Genomic DNA, 22,097 nt, shown 5'->3' with positions numbered 1-22,097 from the left:
TCACAAGGTAGAACTGAGTTCTTCAGAGGGAGAGCTGTAAATTGAAATTGCAATAGATCCTACGAGATAATTAATAGCACTATGGTCTTCCTCAAGGAGAGTAAAGGCCGGTGACTCAGTGGTGTCACAACCTACAAAGAGATAAAAACACTTGTATCGGGAGAATCTGGCAGCAGGGGCGGTGCAATCTGGAATCTGATTGACCTCAGCACTTTCCAGAAACTGTTGCAGTCCAACATTTTGTACAGTACGGTAGAGGGTTGTTTTTAGGGATACGTAGGGAGTCAGCTGAAGAGATAAGGCCCTATGGAGCAATGTCAGGGGGTAGCAGCTAACCATAAGCAATGGTGGAGTGGCCATGCATTGTTTCTAGCCATGGACAATGACTCTGCTGGCATTAACGGTGTCGGTGGCTTCCCCCACTTGGACTCTCCGATAGGGAAGGGGTGACAAATAGGCGGGAGATTCCGAGTGGGTCTACAGCAGATGAAGGGAGTGGTTCAGGGGAGGTACAGGAGGGTACGGAGGGATTAAAGGATTTTACGGGAGGAATGGTTTGTAGTGGCATCAGGGGCCAAGGTACTTGGGAGGAACAGTTAATTGCCAGGCTTTACTAGAGCAAGCAAAAGCGGGGTGGATAAAAGACTTCATAGTAACGACAATGGGGAGGAAGGTTTTCAAAAAGGAATTCTTGGTTGAAGCTCCAACCTTCTTTTTCCTAAATAAGAATAGAGGGAGGCAAAAGTGAGGCCGCAAAGGCTTCCATACTAATTCTCACATACAACAACTTGGGTGGAGCTAATTGTGGCTTTGTGCGAGTGAAATAGAAAATTTTAGACTAATTCAAGCACAAGTCGTAGTCATTTAGGAGGTCTAAAAACCACAAACAAATTATATTTGTGAACATTGTAATTGACTCAACAAAAGACACCATCAATCGCTTAAACTTAGGTAAAAAACTGAAATCCACATAAAAGAAAACACAGCAGAAATTCATTAACACACGTATCTCGAATCACACTCGAGAAAAGTAGAAGAACCTCTACAACTTAACAAACTAATATAGACACAAAAGTAACCACTTCTATATTTTGAGAAACCACAGCAGCCGGAAGTGAACAATTTCAAATGAACAAAAAAAAAATTAAGAAGAAGCAAAATTCGCACTGAAACAGCAAAGGAAATAGAACTTGTTAGGGATAAATTCGCACCTGTAATCGGACCAGAGCAAACCACTAGAGTTGTTGCCTAGGCGGACGGCTGATTATGAATGTTGGGGCTTTACATTTTGAAATTAAACACAACTTTGGTTTGTCTTCTCCGCCGCGTCAACCTGCTGCTTCTCGAGCTTCTCCGCTCTTCCCAAGATATTGACAACGATCGAAGCCTCAAGGACTTGGAGAAGTTCGAGAAGCAGCAGGTTCAGGAACAATAAGAAGCAGAGGAGAAGACGAACCGAATTCCTATTTCATTTCAAAATCAAGATATTGAGAGCAAAAAAATTCAGATAGGTGTCCAAGACAGGTGTTCACATTTTTTACCACCTTAGTAACTTAAAGAAAGCACTCATGCATCCTACTGACTAGTTCCTAACCCAGGATGATACAACTCTATTTCACTCAAATATTCTACCGACTTGTGAAGCTTGATAAGTTTTCTATTCTTTGGTGGAAGGACACCAAATAATAGCATAGCAGGGAGCAATACAAAGGTGAAAACAAATCCTAAAGATTGCAAAGATAAGTGAACCACATTCCTTCAACAACATGGTTAAACAAGACACCACATTAAAGAAGAAGAAGAAAAATATCACAAAAGTAAGAGATCTTGGAATACAATATATAACAACTACTACTTGACAAAACGGGTTTGATCACTATCAACTCATATTTAAACATCTGGAGAACGATGGCAATCTGAAGAGTGGTAGGAAAGGGCTCTCATTCAAAGGCTGGCACCATAAAATTTTATTCATAGAAACAACCTAACCATGTGCATCAACCATACAAAATAGAATTGGCAGCAAATCTCTCAGGTATCTCAGTATAAGCCGATTAGGCTTCTTTCGGAAGGGACCACAATGATGCTCCATTTAAGATGATGCAGAAAACTATCACCGAAAAGGTAATCTGTACTTTTGAACACTTTAAGTTGGCTAATCACATTCAACATGCAAAGCCATCATCGACAGCATAAAACTTCATCAAAAATACCAACTCAAACTATCAATTTTTTTTTCTTCTCATTAACACTACCAACTTAAATAGATAAACAATATGTAATCATTAAAGTAATGGTTAACTAAAGGAAGGCTGTCATTCTAACATCAATACCCATAAGCTCATTGAAACTCAAAATAGCATTACTCCATAGAACAAACAAAATGGTCCAACACAATTTTGAGTGTGTGGAAGAGCATCATCTGATTAGTTTTTTTAAATCTTACAAATGAATAAAACAATAAAGGAAAACTGCCCCACGGACAACAAACCCCCGGAAAACAGCCCCCCACCAAGGGAAGGCGAACACAAAATGAAAGCACCCAAAAAAGAAGCAAAAAGGCAACCCAAAGAAACAAGCAGCAAAACAAACAAAAAAAGTTTGGATTTGGTGGGACCCAACAGAGGAAACCACAAACAAACACAGAGGAAGTTACAAACAAAAGCAAAAGACAAGATAGAAAGGAACAAGGGAAAGGGATTTCAAGGCTGAATTAATTGATATTCAACAAGTTCATTAAGTTTAAAACACTCCATGGGATTATTTTGGAAAAAATCACATCTTTCCTTTATTTTGGTGGTTTCTTAAAAAGAAAAGGAAAAAAGTTAATCCTATAAGAGAGAATAACTGAAAAAGAGCAAAAAGAAAAGATAATGCGGGTTATTTGGGATTTTGAAAAAATAGAGCCACACGAACACGGAGCTAACGGGGGGGCATTAGTAATGGCAAGTAAGGTTGGAATAGTATTTTAAAAGTCGGGGTAAGTGGAATAAAATCAAAGTGCAATAATCCCAACAATAAAACAAAAAATCAACAACAAACTAAGCCTTATCCCAACTAAATGGGGCCAGCTATATGGATCCTTTCAAAACCAAATAGGGAAAACCTAGGTCCACAGAAAGGGAAATTTTGATGCAGACGGAGTTTTAATGATGTCAAGGAGACAATGTTCTCACGTTGTACATGTAACAACTTATTGCGTGAACTCAGTATTATGAAAAAGAAAGAAAACTACATAATCCTAAATGAGGTAACCTTACTCCACAACCCCACAAAAAGGTAAAACAACAAATACTAAAAGAAACCGACCAAGTTATTACAGAGCATTTTTCAGCTTTAATCAACGACAAAATCAGGGTTTCGACCACATCATCAGGAAATTCCTTGGTAAGGGTTTTAAGAGTTGGTTATTACCTTTTGATCGTAGAGCGCTGTTTAAATCAAATGGAAGAAGACGAAGGCCACTGCGACTCAAGACCTACAGAATGTTTCGTATTCTTTGATTTGGTTAAGAATGAAAGATAGAAAGATACGATTCAAGATAGCAAAAGAATGGTTCGCTAAAACCTGCGACTCAACCTACGAGTTGCTACTTCAAGCTACTTCGTCATAGGTCCTAAATGAGGTAACCTTACTTGAACTTCACCAAATCGAAGCTTAGAAACGAAGAATCGCAGAGACGAGACGAGACAATCTCAGCCCTAGATTTCTCAAAATCGAAGCTGGAGCTTCTCCTCTTCTTCTTTGTTCTCAACTGCCACTTCTTCTCCTCTGCTTCTTCTTCTTCTTCGTTCTCAACTAACGATGCCCCTTCGATTTCTTCTCCAGCTTGGTACGGTTGCTTCAAATTAGCCAAAAACGAAAACACAAAGGGGTCTTCTTCTTCTTCTCTCCTTCGATTTCTTCTCCAGCTTGGTAAGGTTGCTTCAGATTAGCCAAAAACGAAAACACAAATGAAAATGAAATGGGCGGGGGTGGTTTAGAATAGGGGTTTGTTTCGTAAATTTCAAAACAATTTGAACTGGTTGTATATACGGTTACTGTACAACCGTATATACGTATAGGCTGGTAGTATGTAATACACCATTAATAAGATATACTAAACCCAATCGAACCGCCCAGATGGACCGGTTGGTTTGCATCAGACCGAACCGAACAGATCGAACTCTGTTCACACACTTAATGAGGTGGGTAATGGGTTTTTTTGATTTTTTAATGGGGAGGATGATCCGAGCCGTCCGATTAGATCGGACGGCTCGCTCCACCGTAGTGCGCATTTATTACGCACTACAGAAGCAAAATTGAAAAAAATAATGATAAATAAAACTCTTGATATTTTAGAATATTGCGATTTGATGGTAACTGAATTCCAGAAGGATTTGGACTCGTCTTTCCTTATTAAAAAACTCTTGATATTTTAGAATATTACGATTTGATGGTAACTGAGTTCCAGAAGGATTTGGACTCGACTTTCCTATTTTGTCTACGCTTCATTCCCCTGCTCTATAAATTAATCGGCCTCCGTTCGTTTTAAGTCACAACATCTTTCGATTTCGTCTTTGCTGAAATCAGTCTAGTTCTTTTTTATTTTCTCACAGAGACTGAGACAGGTGCTATTGAAGAGTTTTTCAGATTATTGCTGCTACAATGTCTTCTGAGAAGTTAGTTTTGAAGAGTTCTGATGGTGAAATCTTTGAAGTTGATCAATCCGTCATGTTTGTATCAGAATTCATCAAGAACATGGTCGAGGATGGGGTTTGTGGAACGATACCGTTACCGAACATCAATTCAAATACATTAGTCAAAGTTATTGATTACTGCAAGAGATTTAGCACTGGATCTGCGAAGAAGAAAGGGAAACAAATTATTCTGGCAGGGGAAGCAGATGGAGATGAAAAGAAACGAAAAGCCGAAATAGATGAAGAAAGGAAATGGGAAAAACAATACCTGAATGTTGATCAACAAACGATTTGCGATCTAATTGTTGCTGCAAATTTTCTTAACATTCCAGAATTATTGGAGATGGGCACGGAAAGAATAGCTAGCATGATAAGGGGGAAAACAGTTGAACAGATACGAGACACGTTCAATGTAGAAAACGATTTTACTCCTGAGGAAGAAGAGAAAATTCGCAATGACGCTCCATGGGCTTTCCAGTATTGATCCAGCTTTGTTCTAAAGTAATTAGAAACACAAGATTAGAATTAGGTTTAGAATTAGGTTTTTGAACTGAACAGAGCAGTGATTGTATTTCTCTAGCCAGAGAAAAAATTGTTTTTTTTTTTTTAGCTATTTTGTGTTTTTTTTTTAGCTTTTTTTCGAATCTTACTTTCACATCAACAAAGTTGTTTTCTTCAGAATTTTTTTCTTATATAAATGAAAATTTATTGAAGGCTATGAAAAATTAGAGATCTAGACAATACAGAGTTGTTTGAGTGATAAGATTTTTCAGTGGTGTGGTTGTGGGTAAAGGTGTTTTATGAATAAAATTTGTACCAAATCTGGTCTTGCTTCGGTTTAATCTTTGACCCCGAATGAATACAACTCAACCACGGTTGGGTCATAGATCCCGGTTAGCCCTGACCCCATGGTTGGGACCGGTTTTTGTTTAAATTATTAGTTGCGTGAGGATGATTGATTCTACAGTTATGTAGGTCTTGGATCCAAATATCCTTTCCAATTAGATCAATCGACCAGAATTTTCAAAGCCTTGCATATGTGGTTAAAACATTATCAAGTTTTTGTTCCACCCACAAAACTTGACTTACATTATCTGCAAAAACTGTTCTTCAAACCACTTTTCTTCACAGGCTCGTTCTATAAGAACAAAAGAATGAACATTTTAACAAACACCTAACCCTCTTCTTCCGCTCTGCAAAAACAAAAGAACACCAGAATTGTACTCCAAGATTGTTACCAAATGCATCGTAAACATTTTCCTCAATAAACTAAGACACAATTACATGGTGGTTACCCAAAAAGAAAAAAAGACAAAGAAGCATTTATATGGTTCTCTCTTACGGAATCCATCTCCTACCCCTCCAAATTGCCTGAATCTCATACGGTATGAAGTGCAAGCAAGAGAAGAACTGGATACATCAAACTCTAATACTACAACTGAAAGTAAAACCTTTTAGTTATTAATTAATGTACATAAACCTAATACCTTAATCTAGGGAAAACCCTAGAGTAACAACAACAACAGCAGCAGAATAAACAAGCTCCTATGAGAAGAAAATTTCCAAGACCCTTCCCACAGATAAGGATATAGCTTCAGTAAGTCTTGAGGTTGAGAAACAAGGCTTATCGAACAATTTCATTAGAAAAAACTAAGGAAATGTAACCCCCATACAACTCTACAAAACTTTGATATGAACAGAACCACTCAGAAAGGGGCTGAGCTTGTCCTTCGAAGTTGATACTTTGGTTCAGGAGGTGGTGCAGACGGCAACATCTTTTCCAGTTCCTGCAAATGAAGATGACAAGAGAAAGATTATTTTTTCAGGGGTTTCCAGGAAAATAGAGAAAGTAGAGCAAAAAGAACACTTCATTCTTCCCATTCCACAACCCAAAAAGGAATCCTGCGTGTATCTTCAGATTAATTGTGATGGAATAGATTACTGAAGAGATTGCAAATGTTCTCAACCGAGTTAAAAATAAAATACAGTCGGGGAATGCACAGTATAAGGATAAATTCCAAATCAGAACCTCATAGCAGACCAAAACCAAAGGGGGCCATTAGCCAGTGCAGGTCCTGCCTATGTGTGGGATCCTGACACAGGTGATTTTGGAGTTGAAAGCACAATGCAGATACCACAACAAATTGGAAAAACTGGAAAGACTAATATGAGGTGTTTTTACTGTTTATCGGGTCAAAAGATAAGAGGTAATAGCAGGTGGAGATCGATGGTATCATCAGACAAACTGTGACTTGCATTTCATTATCAAATGCAGTTCATTAAGTTCAGCTAGACAATAGCCTAAACCAAGTTATAATCAGGAAATGCCTCAGAATACATTTAAATTGCAGGCAAAAGGTTGTTACGAAATGGACAAAGGCAGGACTTTTTCAACACATGGATGCAGAAACGAAGTATATGTTAATAGAGTCGAAGGGCTGATGCTCTAATTTGGATCGCATCCAGTCATCAAATTCATTTTCGTGTTGAACTAGTGCTGCAGTTTTACCTGAGCTGTATCTTGAGAACCAATGATTAGAATTACAAACAAATCAACTATTGCCTCGTGCACTCATTCAACCATAGTAAATGCATGTTCGTTTTTTACTTGTAATGGTCCCCCACTAGAACTAACTAAGAATTGTATGTGCCTCCTCATAGATTATCAATTGCCAAAGAGAAATGAAAAGGGGAGGAGAAAACAAATTGAGTAAATATGGAGCTATCTTTACCAAGTCACTCTTTGGGCTTGCATTCAAGAATGGATGTCGCAAGTTGGGCATGGGAGATTTATATGCTCCAACTTGAGGGAAGCGTTGATGATATCATGTTCCAGCTAGTGGATGATTACTTTCTATTTTGGTTACTTCTATTTTTCTTATTGCTTGGTTGACAAGTAATCTCCCTAAGATAGTTTCTTTTTTGGTAGATTTGGGAGATTCTATACACTGTAAGTTTTCTTTTTGCTCTAACTCAGTTTAGAAAAGTTCTCCAAAACCGAGATTGGGTTCTATATTATAAATAAAGTACATAGGGGAGGGCCTTAATATGCACGAGCTCTCTCCCTCTTTCTCTCTACGTCTTCTGCTTCTTCTCCCCTCTTCTCTTCTCTTGTCACTCTCATTGTCCCTGATGATCTGACCTTTTAGATATTTAAAGCTGCTAAACAGACATTGTACCCTAAAGAACTGAGGTACATCTCCATCCTCAGTCTACAAAGGGCATTATTAGAACTATCAAACAACAGAGCCTCTAATTTAGTTCAAGGTTGGAAGAGGTCCAACTAGAAGCCAATAACCAGGATCTGCCATTGGTAAGTTTGAGAATAATCATAATAGAATTTTAGGTCAAACTAGTAAAGTTTTGTGTTTAGTAGACCTAGGATGGATGGTAGCGGAGGTAATGTTGATTGAAGGGAGCCTACCAGTGAAGGTTATGGTAAGTTCTAACAGTGGAAAGTGTGCAGTAATTGAATTGCCAGCAAGTTAGAGTTAGGTTTTTGGTTTTTATAGTCTGGGGTATCTAATGGTCAGAAACCGCTGCTACCCCATTGCTAGGGGGAAAATCAGATTGATCAAAAGTGTCGGTTATAATAAAAACAGAGAAGAAAAGAGGAAAGCTCGATTTTACTAGAAGCTTCACTTCTCAATCTGCAAAGACTCCAAACACCACTCTTCCATTCATAACCTTCAAAGTACAATGAAGTCAGGGACCAAACAGAATTAGAACTTCCTAGTTCTAATCGAACTTCCTGGACTTAATCTCGTATTTCTTGTATACTTCCCAAGGCCAGCTCTATCGAGAATTAGTGCCTGGCACAATTCTAGATGGAAGCTTTCCTCTTTCACCTTTCAACAGAAAGGGAAGGCAATATAAATGAGATCAATTTCTTGTAAAGAAGAAGAGACAAGAAGAAATCAGGTTTGCGATGTCAATCCCATATGCATTGCTCAAACAGCAAGAAAACTCTTGGAAAGGAAAGTCATTCTTAACTCAAGCCATCTCTAATAGATGGGAAATGGATTGCATATATATCGACCTAAAAGTACTAACTTGACTGATCTAAGATTCCTAATCGCCCTAATACAATCAATTAAGTAAAGAAACTAAAAAGAATCCAATCTACTAATTAAGTATCCTAATCTGATTCACACTCAATTTAACTACCAATCCCATGCACTGACTTTACCGTCAGTTATGGACTTATATATTAGGCTCATCACATCAATAAGCCCAAGAATAAGAAGCCTAAGGCCTACAGAACACAACCATCAGCCAAAATAAAGTATTCTGAGGCACAACTGCCACAAGTGGACAATCTTAACTACATCAGCCTCATTTTAAGCAACCTTTTAACTTCTCATCATACGAAGTTAGAAGCAACTTCATCAATTGATACTAAGAGAACAAAATCTAGACAAGTCAAACAACAACAAATGCAAGTCTTATCCAGCTGAGTGGGGTTGGCCACATAGATCCAAGTGAACAAAAAATGTATGGAGAACTTACTGAGGTAAGCAAAAATAAGATATGTAGACATATGATGTGAGAAGTGTGTCAGTAGAAGTTGAAAGTAGGACGAAAGAGGCAGAGCCCAGGGTTCAGGAAAAACTTAGCTAGATGGATCGGTGATGTGGAACCTAGCCCTCCAATAGGCTCTACTTGAGGTCAAACATGTAACAAGATCTACAAGATACATGTCATTCTTCACCACCTCTCCTCTGGTCATTGTAGGTCCTTCGATTAGAATCAGTTAACTCCTCAGTATTGGGGCATGCTCAGACATTCACCGAAAATAACCAAACCACCCCAAGCAACATACTTGGACCTTTCATCGATGGGAGCAACTACCATGACAACTCTTATATGTTCTTTTCCTACTTCTTCTTTTTCTTTCTTCTCCACATCCTCATCTCTACAACACATAGCTTCTCTATATGAAACTTCTTAGCTACCCAACAGTCCGCTCCATACATCATAGCTGGCCAGATAACTGTCATAGAACTTCTCCTTAGCTACCTTTTGGGAAAAGGCATTGAGTGCCAATGGATGCTTTTGGTGAAGCATAAAGCTGATGCTAGTTGTGGACAGATAATGAGCTAGATTGGTTGCAACGCACGAGGATCCACACAAACATATGGAATTCATTATCAAGACTTTGCCCCAATAACCAAGATGAATAATCAGCTTGCAATCCTTTCCTATCTAATAAATGAAGGATAATTCTCTCAGGGAAAAAAAATTCTTATAAGGAGAACTTCAAAAAAAGGTAATTATGGAACCCACAAAATTTGCATGTAAGGAAACTCATGGGACAAGAGCAAACTCCTAGGTCATGGTTTAGAAGGTTCCATAAAGCCAATATCTCGATTGGCTACAAAGTAATGCAATCATACTTCATTTATAAAGAAGACTGATTCTCATATCACTATTTTGGTAGTTTACGTTGATGACATAGTCATCACAAGTAGTAGTAATGCTGAGATTTCTTCATTAAAAGGTTTTCATGTTAATAGATGAAAGATGGGGGGAAACTAAGATATTTTCTGGGTATAAAACGCTTACCATGCTCAAGGGATCTCACTCACCCAAAGGAAATATAATCGTTAACAGAGACATCAAATAGGTATGCTTGGGTAGTTGGCTGTACAACTGTTAATGCTCTATATAAGCCTAATTGTAATCTCAGGAATCATAATGGTGAACCCAAGGACAAAAGAAACTACCAGTCGTTAATTACAGATTTATTTATCCATCGCAAACTAGACCCAGTATAGCCTTTAACGTTAGCTTGGTTAACAAAATATATGCATGAACTTTCTTCCTCATGCTTTGATGTTGTTTAGAATCTAGAGATAATTGAAGGTAGCACTAGGGAAAAAATGTTATCTCCTCATACCACCTCCAAATTGAATCCTATACAGATGCAGAACAGGCAAGTTGTCCTAATGATTGGAGATCTACCTCTGGATATTGTACCTATGATGGTGGTAAACTAGTTACATTGCAAAGCAAGAAGAATCTAGTTGTAGTGGTGAAGCAGAGTGGTTAAGATCTGTGCAATTTGCAAGTTATTATGGCTAAAGGGCTACCCAAAAATCTCTGTATTAATGTGGAAGTACCTATGCACCATACTCTGACAGCTTTGCAACGAGCATTGACCGCAATCCTGTTCAGCATAATGAACCAAACATGTAGAGACTGAGGATCACTTTATCAAAGAGAGCTTGAATATAGTCTTATTTGCATTTCCTAACTTTTGATAGTCAGGTAGCTGATATATTTACTAAAGGATTGAACACTAAGGTTATATTTCTATTGCTAGCAAGCTCGGCATGGTTTATATTTAGGCACAAACTGGAGGGTGAGTATTGTAACATGGATATAGGCATGCTGATGTAGAACCCTGACAAACTGGAACCAGCCACAGAATGAACCAGCTAGGACCAATTCCAGTCAACATTGCAGCCAGCTCAAATCAGCCAGCAGGTCCAACTAGAAAGTCTCGTTGCTCCACAATTTTGATTAGTCAACTTGGAATGCTGCAATAAAACAAAACACGAAGAAAGGATGTCAAAACACTGTTCATGTCATTGCTTATGTCGACAGTGTCACAGCCCATTATTTGGCACAATGGGAATATTCACAAAGGATTCATGGGGCCCCAAGATCAGATTGCATGAAAACATTATTCATGGGAGATTTAAAAGTTTAGTTTACTTTCTATCTTAGTTATATATTCATATGGCTAAATTATAAAGTCTAATAATTTCAAATTTTAATTAGTTTTTATTGTCCATGAAACACTATTGTCACTAATTAGTAGGTTATTAGTTTCTATTTTCAGTCTACAAGCCTTTCTATTCATTGTAAAGCTTTAGCCAAGCCTTAATAGACCCTTTAACTACAGTAGAAGATCAGACTTTGGAGAAACCAAATATGCAGGCCATGTTGTCATTGCTAATAGAGGAATCCACATTTAACAGCTGAGATAGCTGTGGATGAGAGACCCAGGGCTGACATAGCCCATCCTCCTAACCCCCCTTCTTTTCTATCTTCTTATACCTTCTCCCTATCTTTTCCTTGCTTCTATTACTGTTTGTGTCTACGACGACACATTAAGGTCTCAAACTGCAAATCATAATCCATCCTCAATTAATCCCAGAAGCTGCTACTGCCGTTACATGTTGATTGAAACTTGTTGCCGTTCCTGTGACTTAGTCTTGTTCCTGCAACTTGTGAAGATCATAACTCCATAACCCTGGTCAGAAAATTGATAAAATTTTGAAGTGTTTTCTACTGTTGTTTGCACCTACACTTGATCTCACTCCAAGCCCATTTCATTGGCTGGTCTGCTTCACATCCATTACCCATTATTTCTGGACCTCACTAGACCTAAAATAGGGTTTAGTTAGCTACTAAAGTATTTGAAGCTTGAACAACATATTGGGCAGTTACCCTTGGTTTATAGCCTTACATTACATGTATTTGTCCACAAGATTTATTTTTGTTGTCACTAGGGAAAAAATAAATAAGATTGATGAAGTTGAGAGGAACATCTAGGGTGTTGTGCAATTGATGTATTCCTTTAAAACTTAAAAGAAAAATTTTATAGGACTGTTGTATGACTAGCTATAGTGTATGATGCAAAGTGTTGGGCGGTTAAGAAGCATCATATGGATAAACTCAGTAGCAAGAATAAGGATGTTGAAATGGATGAGTAGCAAAAGTAGAAAGATAAAGTAAGGAATGATCATATAGAGTTGATTTGGGAGTAGCTTCGATACATGACAAACAATGAGAAAGTCATTTGAGGTGGCACAGCCAGGTTCAATGGAAGGCTTTAAATGCTTCAATACAGAAAAGTGCCTTAATCCATATTGAAGGAACTAAAAGAGCTAGGAAAGAACTAAAATAAGTGCAGAGAAAAAACATGCATGGCTTATGCCTTGTATCCAGTTTGATTTTGAATAAAGCTAACTAGAGGGCAAGGATTCATGCCACCGACCCCATTTAGTTGGGATAAGGCTGAGTAGTTGTTGTAGACCTGAGGGCATAATTGCAACTTGTGCTACTTATCTCTTACTATTTGTGTTGCATCAACATAAGTTAAATTTCTCAAAAATTTAACGGCATCTAAGGCCATAATTAACTCAAATTACTGAAAACTTCCTTCTTCCTTTCTTTAATCTAATCATGTCTTTGTAAATTCCAGAAAAGCCACTTTTTCCATAACTTGTTTCTGTTTTTACCCTATCTCCCTCTGAAATTATATATTCCCCCTCCGTTAATTATCATTGCTCCTCAATTTTCACTTGTAGGCCCATAGCTAACTTTTAGGATTTTGGAACCTAGGTTGCAATAAGATGTGTCTCAAAAAGAGACAACAAATGCTGGTGAAGCTCGGGGCATGTCAAAAGAAACCTTTGCATCAGAAGAACTGTGACCAGATGGAGCTTAGAGAGAGAGAGAGAGAGAGAGAGAGAGAGAGAGAGAGAGAGAGAGAGAGAGAGAAAGGAAATTTATTCAATCATGGAAGATCATTATAGACCAACCATCCATAGATGGTCAGGACAAGGCTCACATTAAAAAAATACAGTCATGTGTCTAACCAGCACTTAAATTTGATTGATTACTGAGATGTATTAACATCACATAGGGAATGTTCAAATATATTGTACTATCAGTATAACAAAAAACACATCCAACTTATTATCATTATCTATACAACTAAACTAAAAATGCAGAGAAAGCAACAGGAAAGATGACATGAACCAAATTCTAGGGTTCAGTTTGTCAGAATTATGCCCTAAAATTGGGCTCCCTCCAGGATCATCCCTCTTTAGAACCAGCAGTCTTCTAGGGTTGTAGGTGCCTTTTATTGAAAGATTCTTGAAGGAATTAAGGTTTGATACTATTGCGAACTCATCATCAAACTGATTTAGTTGATTTCAAATTAAAATTTATATTTGGATCTTTGATTTTTCTTACTGGGCTTATGGCCCAAATAAACCAATTTCTTTAACCTTTTTAAACTGAGTTATAACACTTGGACTTAAATCCATTTGATTCGGCTAGTAGGTTTTTCTTCTTCCTCTTATTTTTTAATTTTTATTTTTTTTACTCTTATTTTTTGGGTACAAGGACGCTTTCTATGTATAGGGGATATATATATACCTTGCTGTAAGCCTGTAACTTAGACTTCAGCTCCGCGATTTAGGTCTAAGAGTTAGGTAGGGATTGTTAGGGCTAAGTCAGGGGTCAATAGGGTTCGGCTTTTGCTGTTTGGCATTTTTATTTATAAGTAAGGGCTGAGAAAATCAGGTATTAGGGTTTCAGTTGGGCTAGGACAGTGGCTGTCGTTATTGTTTTACAATTTCAGGTTTAATCCTAATAGGTTTGGGTTGGTTTGAAGCTTCCTACTTGGGGTAGTACTCTTAGGTAAGTCAACTAGGGTTAGGGGAAGGTAGGGTAAGGATGGGAGATGGTAATCCTAAACAGCTTTGAAGTTTTGGTTGAGGATTTTGGGAGTTAATAGGGTTTCAAGTAAAATTAGGGTTAAGGGTAACTAGAGGATGAAGCTGAAGAGCAGGAAATTCTATAACCTAATCGAGGACAGCTTGATGGAGAAATTAGAAGTAGGACCAGGGTCTAGGGAAGGGTGCGATCCAACTAGAAAGGAAAGGGCGTGGATTGGGGTTGGGAATCTATGAGTCTGGAAGGAAAGGGGAAGGGTAGCTGCCATAGGGAAGAGGGACGGGGCAGGGGATGCTCATGTGGGCTAGGTGAGAAGGGAAGGTGGCTAGACAGGGGTGCAGTGTGAGGTGCTTACTTGGGAATGAAGCCTGCTGGAATTGAAGAAAGCTTGCTGGAATCATGCTCCAATGGCTGCCGCAGTCCTCCCTAAGGAAGCCCACGACTTCTATTTACTCCAGACTCTCAAATCAATTTTATTATTCAAATTCCATTTGACAATATCAGAGAATGGAGCCTTTATTTATACCCTCTAAAAAGAAAAGGAACTAGGACTCAAAACTACGAATCCAACTTGACCTCAAACTAACACTTCAACCCCAAGTATGACTCTGACTTGACTAAAGACTAATTTAAATCTATCATATCTTACTCTAGAAAAATCCAATTTGGAATCTAAGACTAGATGTGGAATCCTAACAAGAAGTAGACTGAAAGTCTGAAACTAGGGCTTCCCACACAAGCAAGGAATCATACCCTAAAGACGACTCTTCAATAAGTCACAAAATAATTATTCAAATAAGAAAATAATAGATCTAGGGTCTTAACAACAAGCTGGACACTATGACCTTGGACTCCACAAAAATTGACAAAATGAACAAAATACCCCTGGTTCAATTTGGAGCCAGAGGATTCGGGGATAGTAACCCTCGGCCCTATGCAACCCCTGGAAACAATTTACATCAAAGGAACAGCCTTTTCTTCACTAAAAGGACAATATTTCATAGCAAAAAAAAATATGTTTTCTTATCTATCATCATTAAATCAGTGAGGCATCATGGTGCAGATCCATGGTCTCAAAACCCGATTCGGATTGCATACGGGTCCTCTCAAACAATTGAAATGTTGAGAGAATGTAGTAAATAATCTGAGGTTTTCAAAGACAGAAAGCAATCCAGTAACAAAGCGGTATTTAGAAGGATCAAAAGTAATAAAAGAAAGGAGGACACAATGGGGGTTCGATTTATTAAAGAATTTTTTAATTTCACCCCCCGTCCCCCCCAACGCACACACACACATATTTTTGCAACCAAAATATGGAATCCCCCAACTTTGCAAACCTTACAAATAGGTCAACAAAAGTAAACACTATCCCTTGGCTGATGACGGCTAAGGGTAGATTACCATCTTCCTTGCTTTCTTCCACCACCAGATTGAAGAACTGATTTCTCAGATAACCAATTGCAAAATGGAACAAGCGCATTTATGGCTGATGAATTTCTTACTATTTATGCAACATTCTTATGTTCTCTCTTTAGTATACATTTGCATATCTGAATCTCACAGAAAGCCTAGGTTTCCTTTTGGAATTGACATTCTCCCTTGACTTGGGTGTGCAACTTTGACTTCCATCCAAGTTTTCAGCATTAATGGCAATCTTTGAGCATTTTATTGATTGATATTAAGAATGAATTGACTGCCAATAACTAGGAATCGTCTTTACGTCAACTCAACTGAAATCAACACTCAGGTTCACTTCAGGGATTCAGGTTTGCCATTTGTTGTTGTGAGGTGGTATTGGCTTTGGCATGGGAACGCTTCTTATTTCAAAGATCAGGGAAGAATATCCTGATATAATGATGCTTATGTTCAGCACAGCGTTAAAACCATGTTGACAATAGAACCTCAGCTTTTGCATTTTCAGCAAATTGAATCACAGACTCCCCATTCCCATTTTTAAGACGGTGGCACCTCAAGGCTCAGGCAAGTAGCAATTGAAATACTGAGATTGGAGAAATGTTAAGGATTAAATTACCAAGATCCATGTCATAGAGGTGAGAAGCAACCAGATCCAGAGATTGCAACTGGTTCTGAGATTTGAAGCTCATTCGATCAGTTTTTTCCCTAATCAATGAATGAAAAGCCTAAAATCCTACATAAGAGGAGGTGGGCGGTGGTTGATTTCTGGCATTGTTGGGTGATTTCCGGCACAGTCCTTCATTTCCCAGCAGTTAGACTTAACCAATGAAGAAGATGGGTGAAGGGAGAAGGTTCAACTCTGCAAATAGGGTTTAGGTTAATGAGCATTTGAATCATTTTAACACAGTGAGGGAATTTTTGTCATTCAAAAAAAAATTGAAATTCAATCATTAATTGGAAACGTTCCAAAACAGTGGCTAACAGTGAGTACCTATTTGTAAGGTTTGCACAGTTGGGGGGTCTCCATAGTTTGGCTGCAAAAATGGGGGGCTGCATGTAAGAGATTCTTTATCAAATAGGAGTAGACTCGGAAGGATATGTCGTACGTGCACAAAGGTGGAAAAAAGAAGAAGAACAGGGTGACATTTGGTAAAAAAACAAAAGGGTTTGCACTAATTCAAGATCTGATCCTAGGTTGTTTTCAACTTTGTGACTTCATAGAGGGACAGAGAACAGTTGAATACAAAGGCTCTTCTTGGTCCAGTCTAAAAATTAATCGCAGAAATCACCTTAACAAGGGGACTTAACACCGAAGTCAAACCTGGCAAACTTTTCAGTTGTAGATTTCTTCAGAGGTTCAAGATCCAGGGCAGGGAAGCTTGAAGGTATATATCGCCCTAGGGCAGACACCTCATGCCTAAAAACTTAGGCCGAGAAAACCAAGATCCAAGGAGTTCATCTACAGAGTTGCAAATGTCCCCCACATCTAGACCATGGAACAAAACAGAACAGAAGAAGAGAGAGAAAGAATGGAAGAAGAAAATGATAGATTGACAGAAGTGACAGAAGGCAGAAGAGATCTCACTACCTGGTTTGAGTCACTTGTAACAAAACCTTTCAACACTTCCATCCCAAATTCTGAAATCTTGCAATATTTCAATCTATATTGGAGGAAGAAAATACAACCATAAAAGACTCTTAACAGTAAGACTCATTAATAAATTCCTGATAATGCTCTAAACAGACTTTGAATTTTGAAAATCTGCATGAAATTCTAACTCAACCTATCTGAGCTTTCACAAATAGTTATCAACCCAGTTACAAATAAGCCCCAGTAAAATGTTAATAAATAAACTATGATATCCTCCTAATTAAACCCCAGTAATCCTCACATGAGATCCCCATTTAGGCCATTATCAAGGAATTTCTCCAGCATTGCACCATTGAAAAGATTTGATGTGGCACCTTTAGGCTTTAGCATTAAGAAGCATCTAAACTAAAACAAGGACTTCCCTTGTGTGATCCTGTCACAAAATGTTTTTTCTTTTATCAAAATGAAAGCCTACAGAATCCATACTCCCACGATTTAATGCCTGAAACTGTTGGCGTGATGCATATGGCTGGCGATCAGTTATACAAAACAGAATCCACTCGGAGTCTACAGATTCAACAAATTTCTGCACTTTTCTTTCTGAAAGCCAGATAGGCAACCAGTTCAAGTTTCCTTTTCCACTTTTAGTGTTCTATAAAGTTCCAACCCATCCATATTTGACTGAAATTCAAGTCATAAAATTAACAGCATTATCATCTATAATTTGGAACGTAATAAGCAATAAACTGAAACAATTACAGAACTCATATATTAAATTGCATCAGCATCTACAATCTGGAAAATATAGGGCAAAAACTAATAGGCCTCCAGTAAAACGGTTTTTTTGGGTAAATGGGCCAAAACAAGTGCATGGAAAAAGCTGACAGACACATACTTTCTGTTTCTTAAGCCTTTCATTCTCCGCTTCCAGACGTGAAACTTTGTTCTCCAGCTCATGAGTATATGCCTGTCAATTGCCACAAGTATCTTTCATGTCATTGTCAAAATATAGAAAAACCAACATTGCAATTTACTGCTAGAACCAATAAAGAGCTGCAGAGTCACCTGCTTTCTAGCTCGTGATCTGGCAGCAGACTCCCTATTCTTGATCATTCTTTTTTGTCGTCTCTCAACAGTCTTCTCCGTGACATCTCCCGGGGCAATCCGTTTGCGTCCTGGTGTCTGTGTATCAGATAATGTGCCCATTAAAGGGGATGATATTGCCATTTGGCTGTCAGGATACCCCACATCCAAAAGAGGATTTGAACTAGTAAGAGGCTGCGGAACTGGAAGGGAAGGCATATAAATCCCCATCATATTTTTCTGAGGATCTTGAGGCTGTGGCTGCTGTTGCTGCTGAACTGAACTCAATGGGAACTGCAACCACTGAGCCTGTTGTGGGAAACTTTGTGGAGGCATTTCTGTCGAATCGCCCCTCATGTCAGGCAGAACATTTGGTTTCTCAGTAGAAGATTCACCAACAACACCTGCTTTCACCAAGAAGTCTTCCAATGTCATCTCACCCAAAGTGGTCTGCCTCTCTTGGGCTTTCTTCTCTTCACTAGTCTTTGTCCTCCCTTGTTGGATATCTCTCCAAACTTCATCAACAGTCTTCTTGCTAAGGTCCCTACTTAGTGTCAGGCTTGTCTGACTCTGCAGAGCTGAAGCAGAGGCAAGTTGTCCAGCAGAGACAGCATTCTCAGTGACCATTCCCATGGTCTGGTTAGCCTCAGCAGACCACACATTCTTGAGAAGCTCATCTAAGTTCATGCTACTAAGTGGTTTCCCCAAGTCCCCAAAATGATTCTGAACCTCATCCAGAGTCAGATTGTATAACGAGCTTTGACGAGACAACTGCTGCCCAACACCACCACCTTGAGACCCCATCGTCTGTATCCCCATTCAACAAAACAATCACCCTAAACTACTATTCATACCACAAAACTAAAACTTGTTTCAAAAACCCTAGAAACACTGGAAATCCACAACAGGCAAGTTTAGATTCCTACTGTTAACAGATCCACCTCAACTGCCAAAACACAAAAGCCAAAGAATTATCAATAAAGCAAGAAAACACACAAGACCAAAAACGCCAGTAGTTACTGCAAACACATTAATCCACACAACACCCTAAATGTGCTGAAAACCTTGGGCCTTATAATTCATATCTACGCTGAAATTTTTGAAATCACTCAAGCACAAGACTATAAAACGGGTTAAGAGGTTTTCCTCCTGACCAACCCCCGTGAAGCCATTGACGACCTTCCCCAACTTCACACTTGAAATGAAACTAAAACATACCATACAATTCGGGTGCAAGCTTACAAACTAGGACAGAAGATCCCGTTTTTCTCAAAAGAAATCGAATCAAAAATACCTCCTAACCAAACAAAAACCACACGAAGAGACAGAAATATTTCCATCAAAACACACAGGAACCCGAAACACAGAAATGAAACTTCAGCGCATCTTACGTGATTACAAATATCAAAGAGCAAAACCCAGAAAACCCAAAAACAGTTCTGCAATTAGAACCCAAAAAGAAATCTTTGGGCAACCTTTCTCTTGCACAACTACCAAATTCTAGCCCGAGAACTATTTTCTCAAAGAATGCAAGAGAATTCATCCTCACTTGTTTTGACCCACAAAAGAAAACGACCCACTGTACTTACATGCAGTAGCATCCGATCTGAAATCTGAAAAACCGCAATTCTTCATCAGTGATTACACATGGAACGAACAAATTTGCAGTGGGATAAACGAGATGGAACCCAGAACCCAAGTTCCCATTTTTCATTACAAGTTATTACAAACAAAATGGAAAGCAGAAGAACAATCTGGGAAATAAACTGACCTTTATATGTATACGGGAAAGTCTTCTGCATGGACCCATCATCTCCATCGTAGGTGGGCTCATGTCTCCCTTGAGCTACAGATACCTAAAGCGACAAGCCGTACACACTACAGGCAGATGCTACAGCCGTTTACAGTTAGTAGTCCTGGTATATAACTGTTTAATCCATTTCATTTAGGGTTCATCTCGGAAAATGCTTCGCTTCTAAACATCAGATTGGATGATTTGACATCTATACTATTGTTATATGTTTAATTGTTTTTCTGGTCATTTGCACCATTATTGTATGTATTGTATCATCATAACTTCCATTTGTTAACCAATTATGACCCTTAGAATTTAAGATATTCCCCTTTTTTTTGTTTTTTGTCCAAGAGATATTCCCAAGTTAATCATGGTATAAAAATTATACGATTGAAACATAATAAATTTTAAGTTAGTGGTTTTTTATTAAATATTTAAATATTTTTTTACTAAATATGTAAATTTTTATACGTTGAAGATGGATGTATTAGATAATATACATCAAAAGAATGGAATTTACCACTTTACTAAGAAATATTGATCTTATCAACCGAGCAAACCCATCGTGCCATGGTTATTAGTAGTGATTTTTAATCAAGAAAAAAAAAGTGTGGTGATTTTACGAAAAAAATCATTGAGTTGTCATGATTAAGTAAAGTTATCATTTTCAAGATATGATGATCCATAAATTAGCATTGGACTTTCAAGAAATAAATAAATCAACATTGGATAGAGTTGAAGGATGTATTTTGGCGCCACATTTTATTTTTTTCCTTTTCATGGCATAAGGAATATTTGGAATTATATTTCACTTATGGGTAAGATTAAATTAGGCTTCGTAATCCACATAGACTTGTACCTATAATAAAAGCCTTTAAGATATCTCAGTGCCTTCATATCATGGACTTGTTCAAGACATATATAAAGTAAACAAGATAAGAATAATCGATTGGATAACTTACCAAAAAAAAAGGAATCGATTGGATAAGGAGTTCGACTTCTTATGAATGAATAACTTAAAAAAAAAAAAAAGGAATCGAGTGGATAAGGAGTTCGACTTTATTATTATTTTTTTGTATATTTCTATCGTGATTAGGAAAACTCTCGTTGACTAGTTGCATTGAATGTGTAGCACTACTCTTTAATGACAAAGCAAAATATGCTCGAGAGTTTGTCAATGGCACTAGGCCTCTACAAACTAAGATGTCAAATTTTGTGATTTGTCAGTCATCTTTGTCCAATAACCCCCGAGAAATGAATCTATGTTGATCAATTTTGACTTGCTAACATATCAGATATCTTTCTACAAACTCAACTATCTTCTTTTTCATTCCACTTTATTAAAAGTTTTTTATTTGACTCCTGATACATTTTAGCACCACCAATATGGATTTGAGCTTCTATGTATTTCATTTGTCAATATCTTTTTCAGTTCCTTATCATCTACTATACACAATTTAGTTGCATCAATGACAACATTAAAAGTCTACACCTTTCTCATTTTGCAATCTTTCTCTTTATCTTGCAAGCTTCTCATCCCCTAAGCCTTATCACCTGTGATGCAATCTAATATACCACAAATTCTAATTGGGAGATAAGGGTTCAAGGCATATATTAGTTAGTTTGAGAGTAATTAACTAGGGAACAGTGCTTTTTCACCTACTTTCTCATTGTATCAAATAAATAGATTGAAAATGTCAATTTTGACTGTGATGAGTTATTGTAATAGAGTATATATGCAATCCTTAGAAAGCAAAAGTCCCATTCATTTTCTTGCAGTGCCTTAGCAGAACCAAACCTCTCTGTGAGAAAATGCTTACCTTTCTTCCACTTCACTTCAGTCCCCACCACTCTCCCATGCTTTCACAACCACACATATTTACTTTATAGAATTTTTTCCATATATGTCTATTACTAATTCAAACACACTAGTTCCTATTGTTTCTTATAAAATATTAAGTATATCAGTTTTGGTCCTACTTCTGTTGTCAACTTAAGAAGTTTTAATGCCTGAAAACTGAAACAAGAGAATCTTTCTACTAACCTTGAAACTTGA

General features: G+C 37.8%; 1 protein-coding gene and 1 pseudogene across 6 annotated transcripts; one reads left to right on the top strand and one right to left on the bottom strand.

Moving 5' to 3' along the window:
* The first annotated feature begins 4,483 nt into the window (after nucleotides 1-4,483).
* On the top strand, nucleotides 4,484-5,278 carry LOC149002428 (SKP1-like protein 1A pseudogene; annotated as a pseudogene).
* Nucleotides 5,279-5,923: 645 nt separating this feature from the next.
* Nucleotides 5,924-20,200, bottom strand: LOC149002427 (ABSCISIC ACID-INSENSITIVE 5-like protein 2). Of its 6 annotated transcripts, XR_016170142.1 has the most exons (6): nucleotides 20,018-20,198; nucleotides 19,836-19,859; nucleotides 18,229-19,053; nucleotides 18,059-18,130; nucleotides 10,802-11,221; nucleotides 6,385-6,466 (listed from the first exon to the last, which is right to left on the bottom strand). XR_016170142.1 is itself a non-coding variant. In XM_089136427.1 (5 exons), the coding sequence occupies exons 1-5, from the start codon at nucleotides 20,078-20,080 to the stop codon at nucleotides 6,386-6,388; spliced, it is 1,065 nt and encodes a 354-aa protein (XP_088992553.1). In that variant the 5' UTR covers nucleotides 20,081-20,196; the 3' UTR covers nucleotides 5,924-6,385. The 6 variants fall into 6 exon arrangements, 5 of the variants coding, with proteins under 5 accessions (XP_088992553.1, XP_088992551.1, XP_088992554.1 ...); XM_089136427.1 differs by lacking the exon at nucleotides 10,802-11,221 and having other exon boundaries at nucleotides 5,924-6,466; nucleotides 20,018-20,196; XM_089136425.1 differs by lacking the exons at nucleotides 6,385-6,466; nucleotides 10,802-11,221 and having other exon boundaries at nucleotides 15,429-18,130; nucleotides 20,018-20,199.
* Nucleotides 20,201-22,097: the final 1,897 nt, after the last annotated feature.

This window comes from Hakea prostrata, chromosome 10 (genome assembly GCF_041222555.1).
Source record: "Hakea prostrata isolate BN-2017 chromosome 10, UWA_Hpros_2, whole genome shotgun sequence".
NCBI classification, from domain to species: Eukaryota; Viridiplantae; Streptophyta; class Magnoliopsida; order Proteales; family Proteaceae; genus Hakea; species Hakea prostrata.
This window is presented reverse-complemented; position numbering and strand designations above follow the sequence as displayed.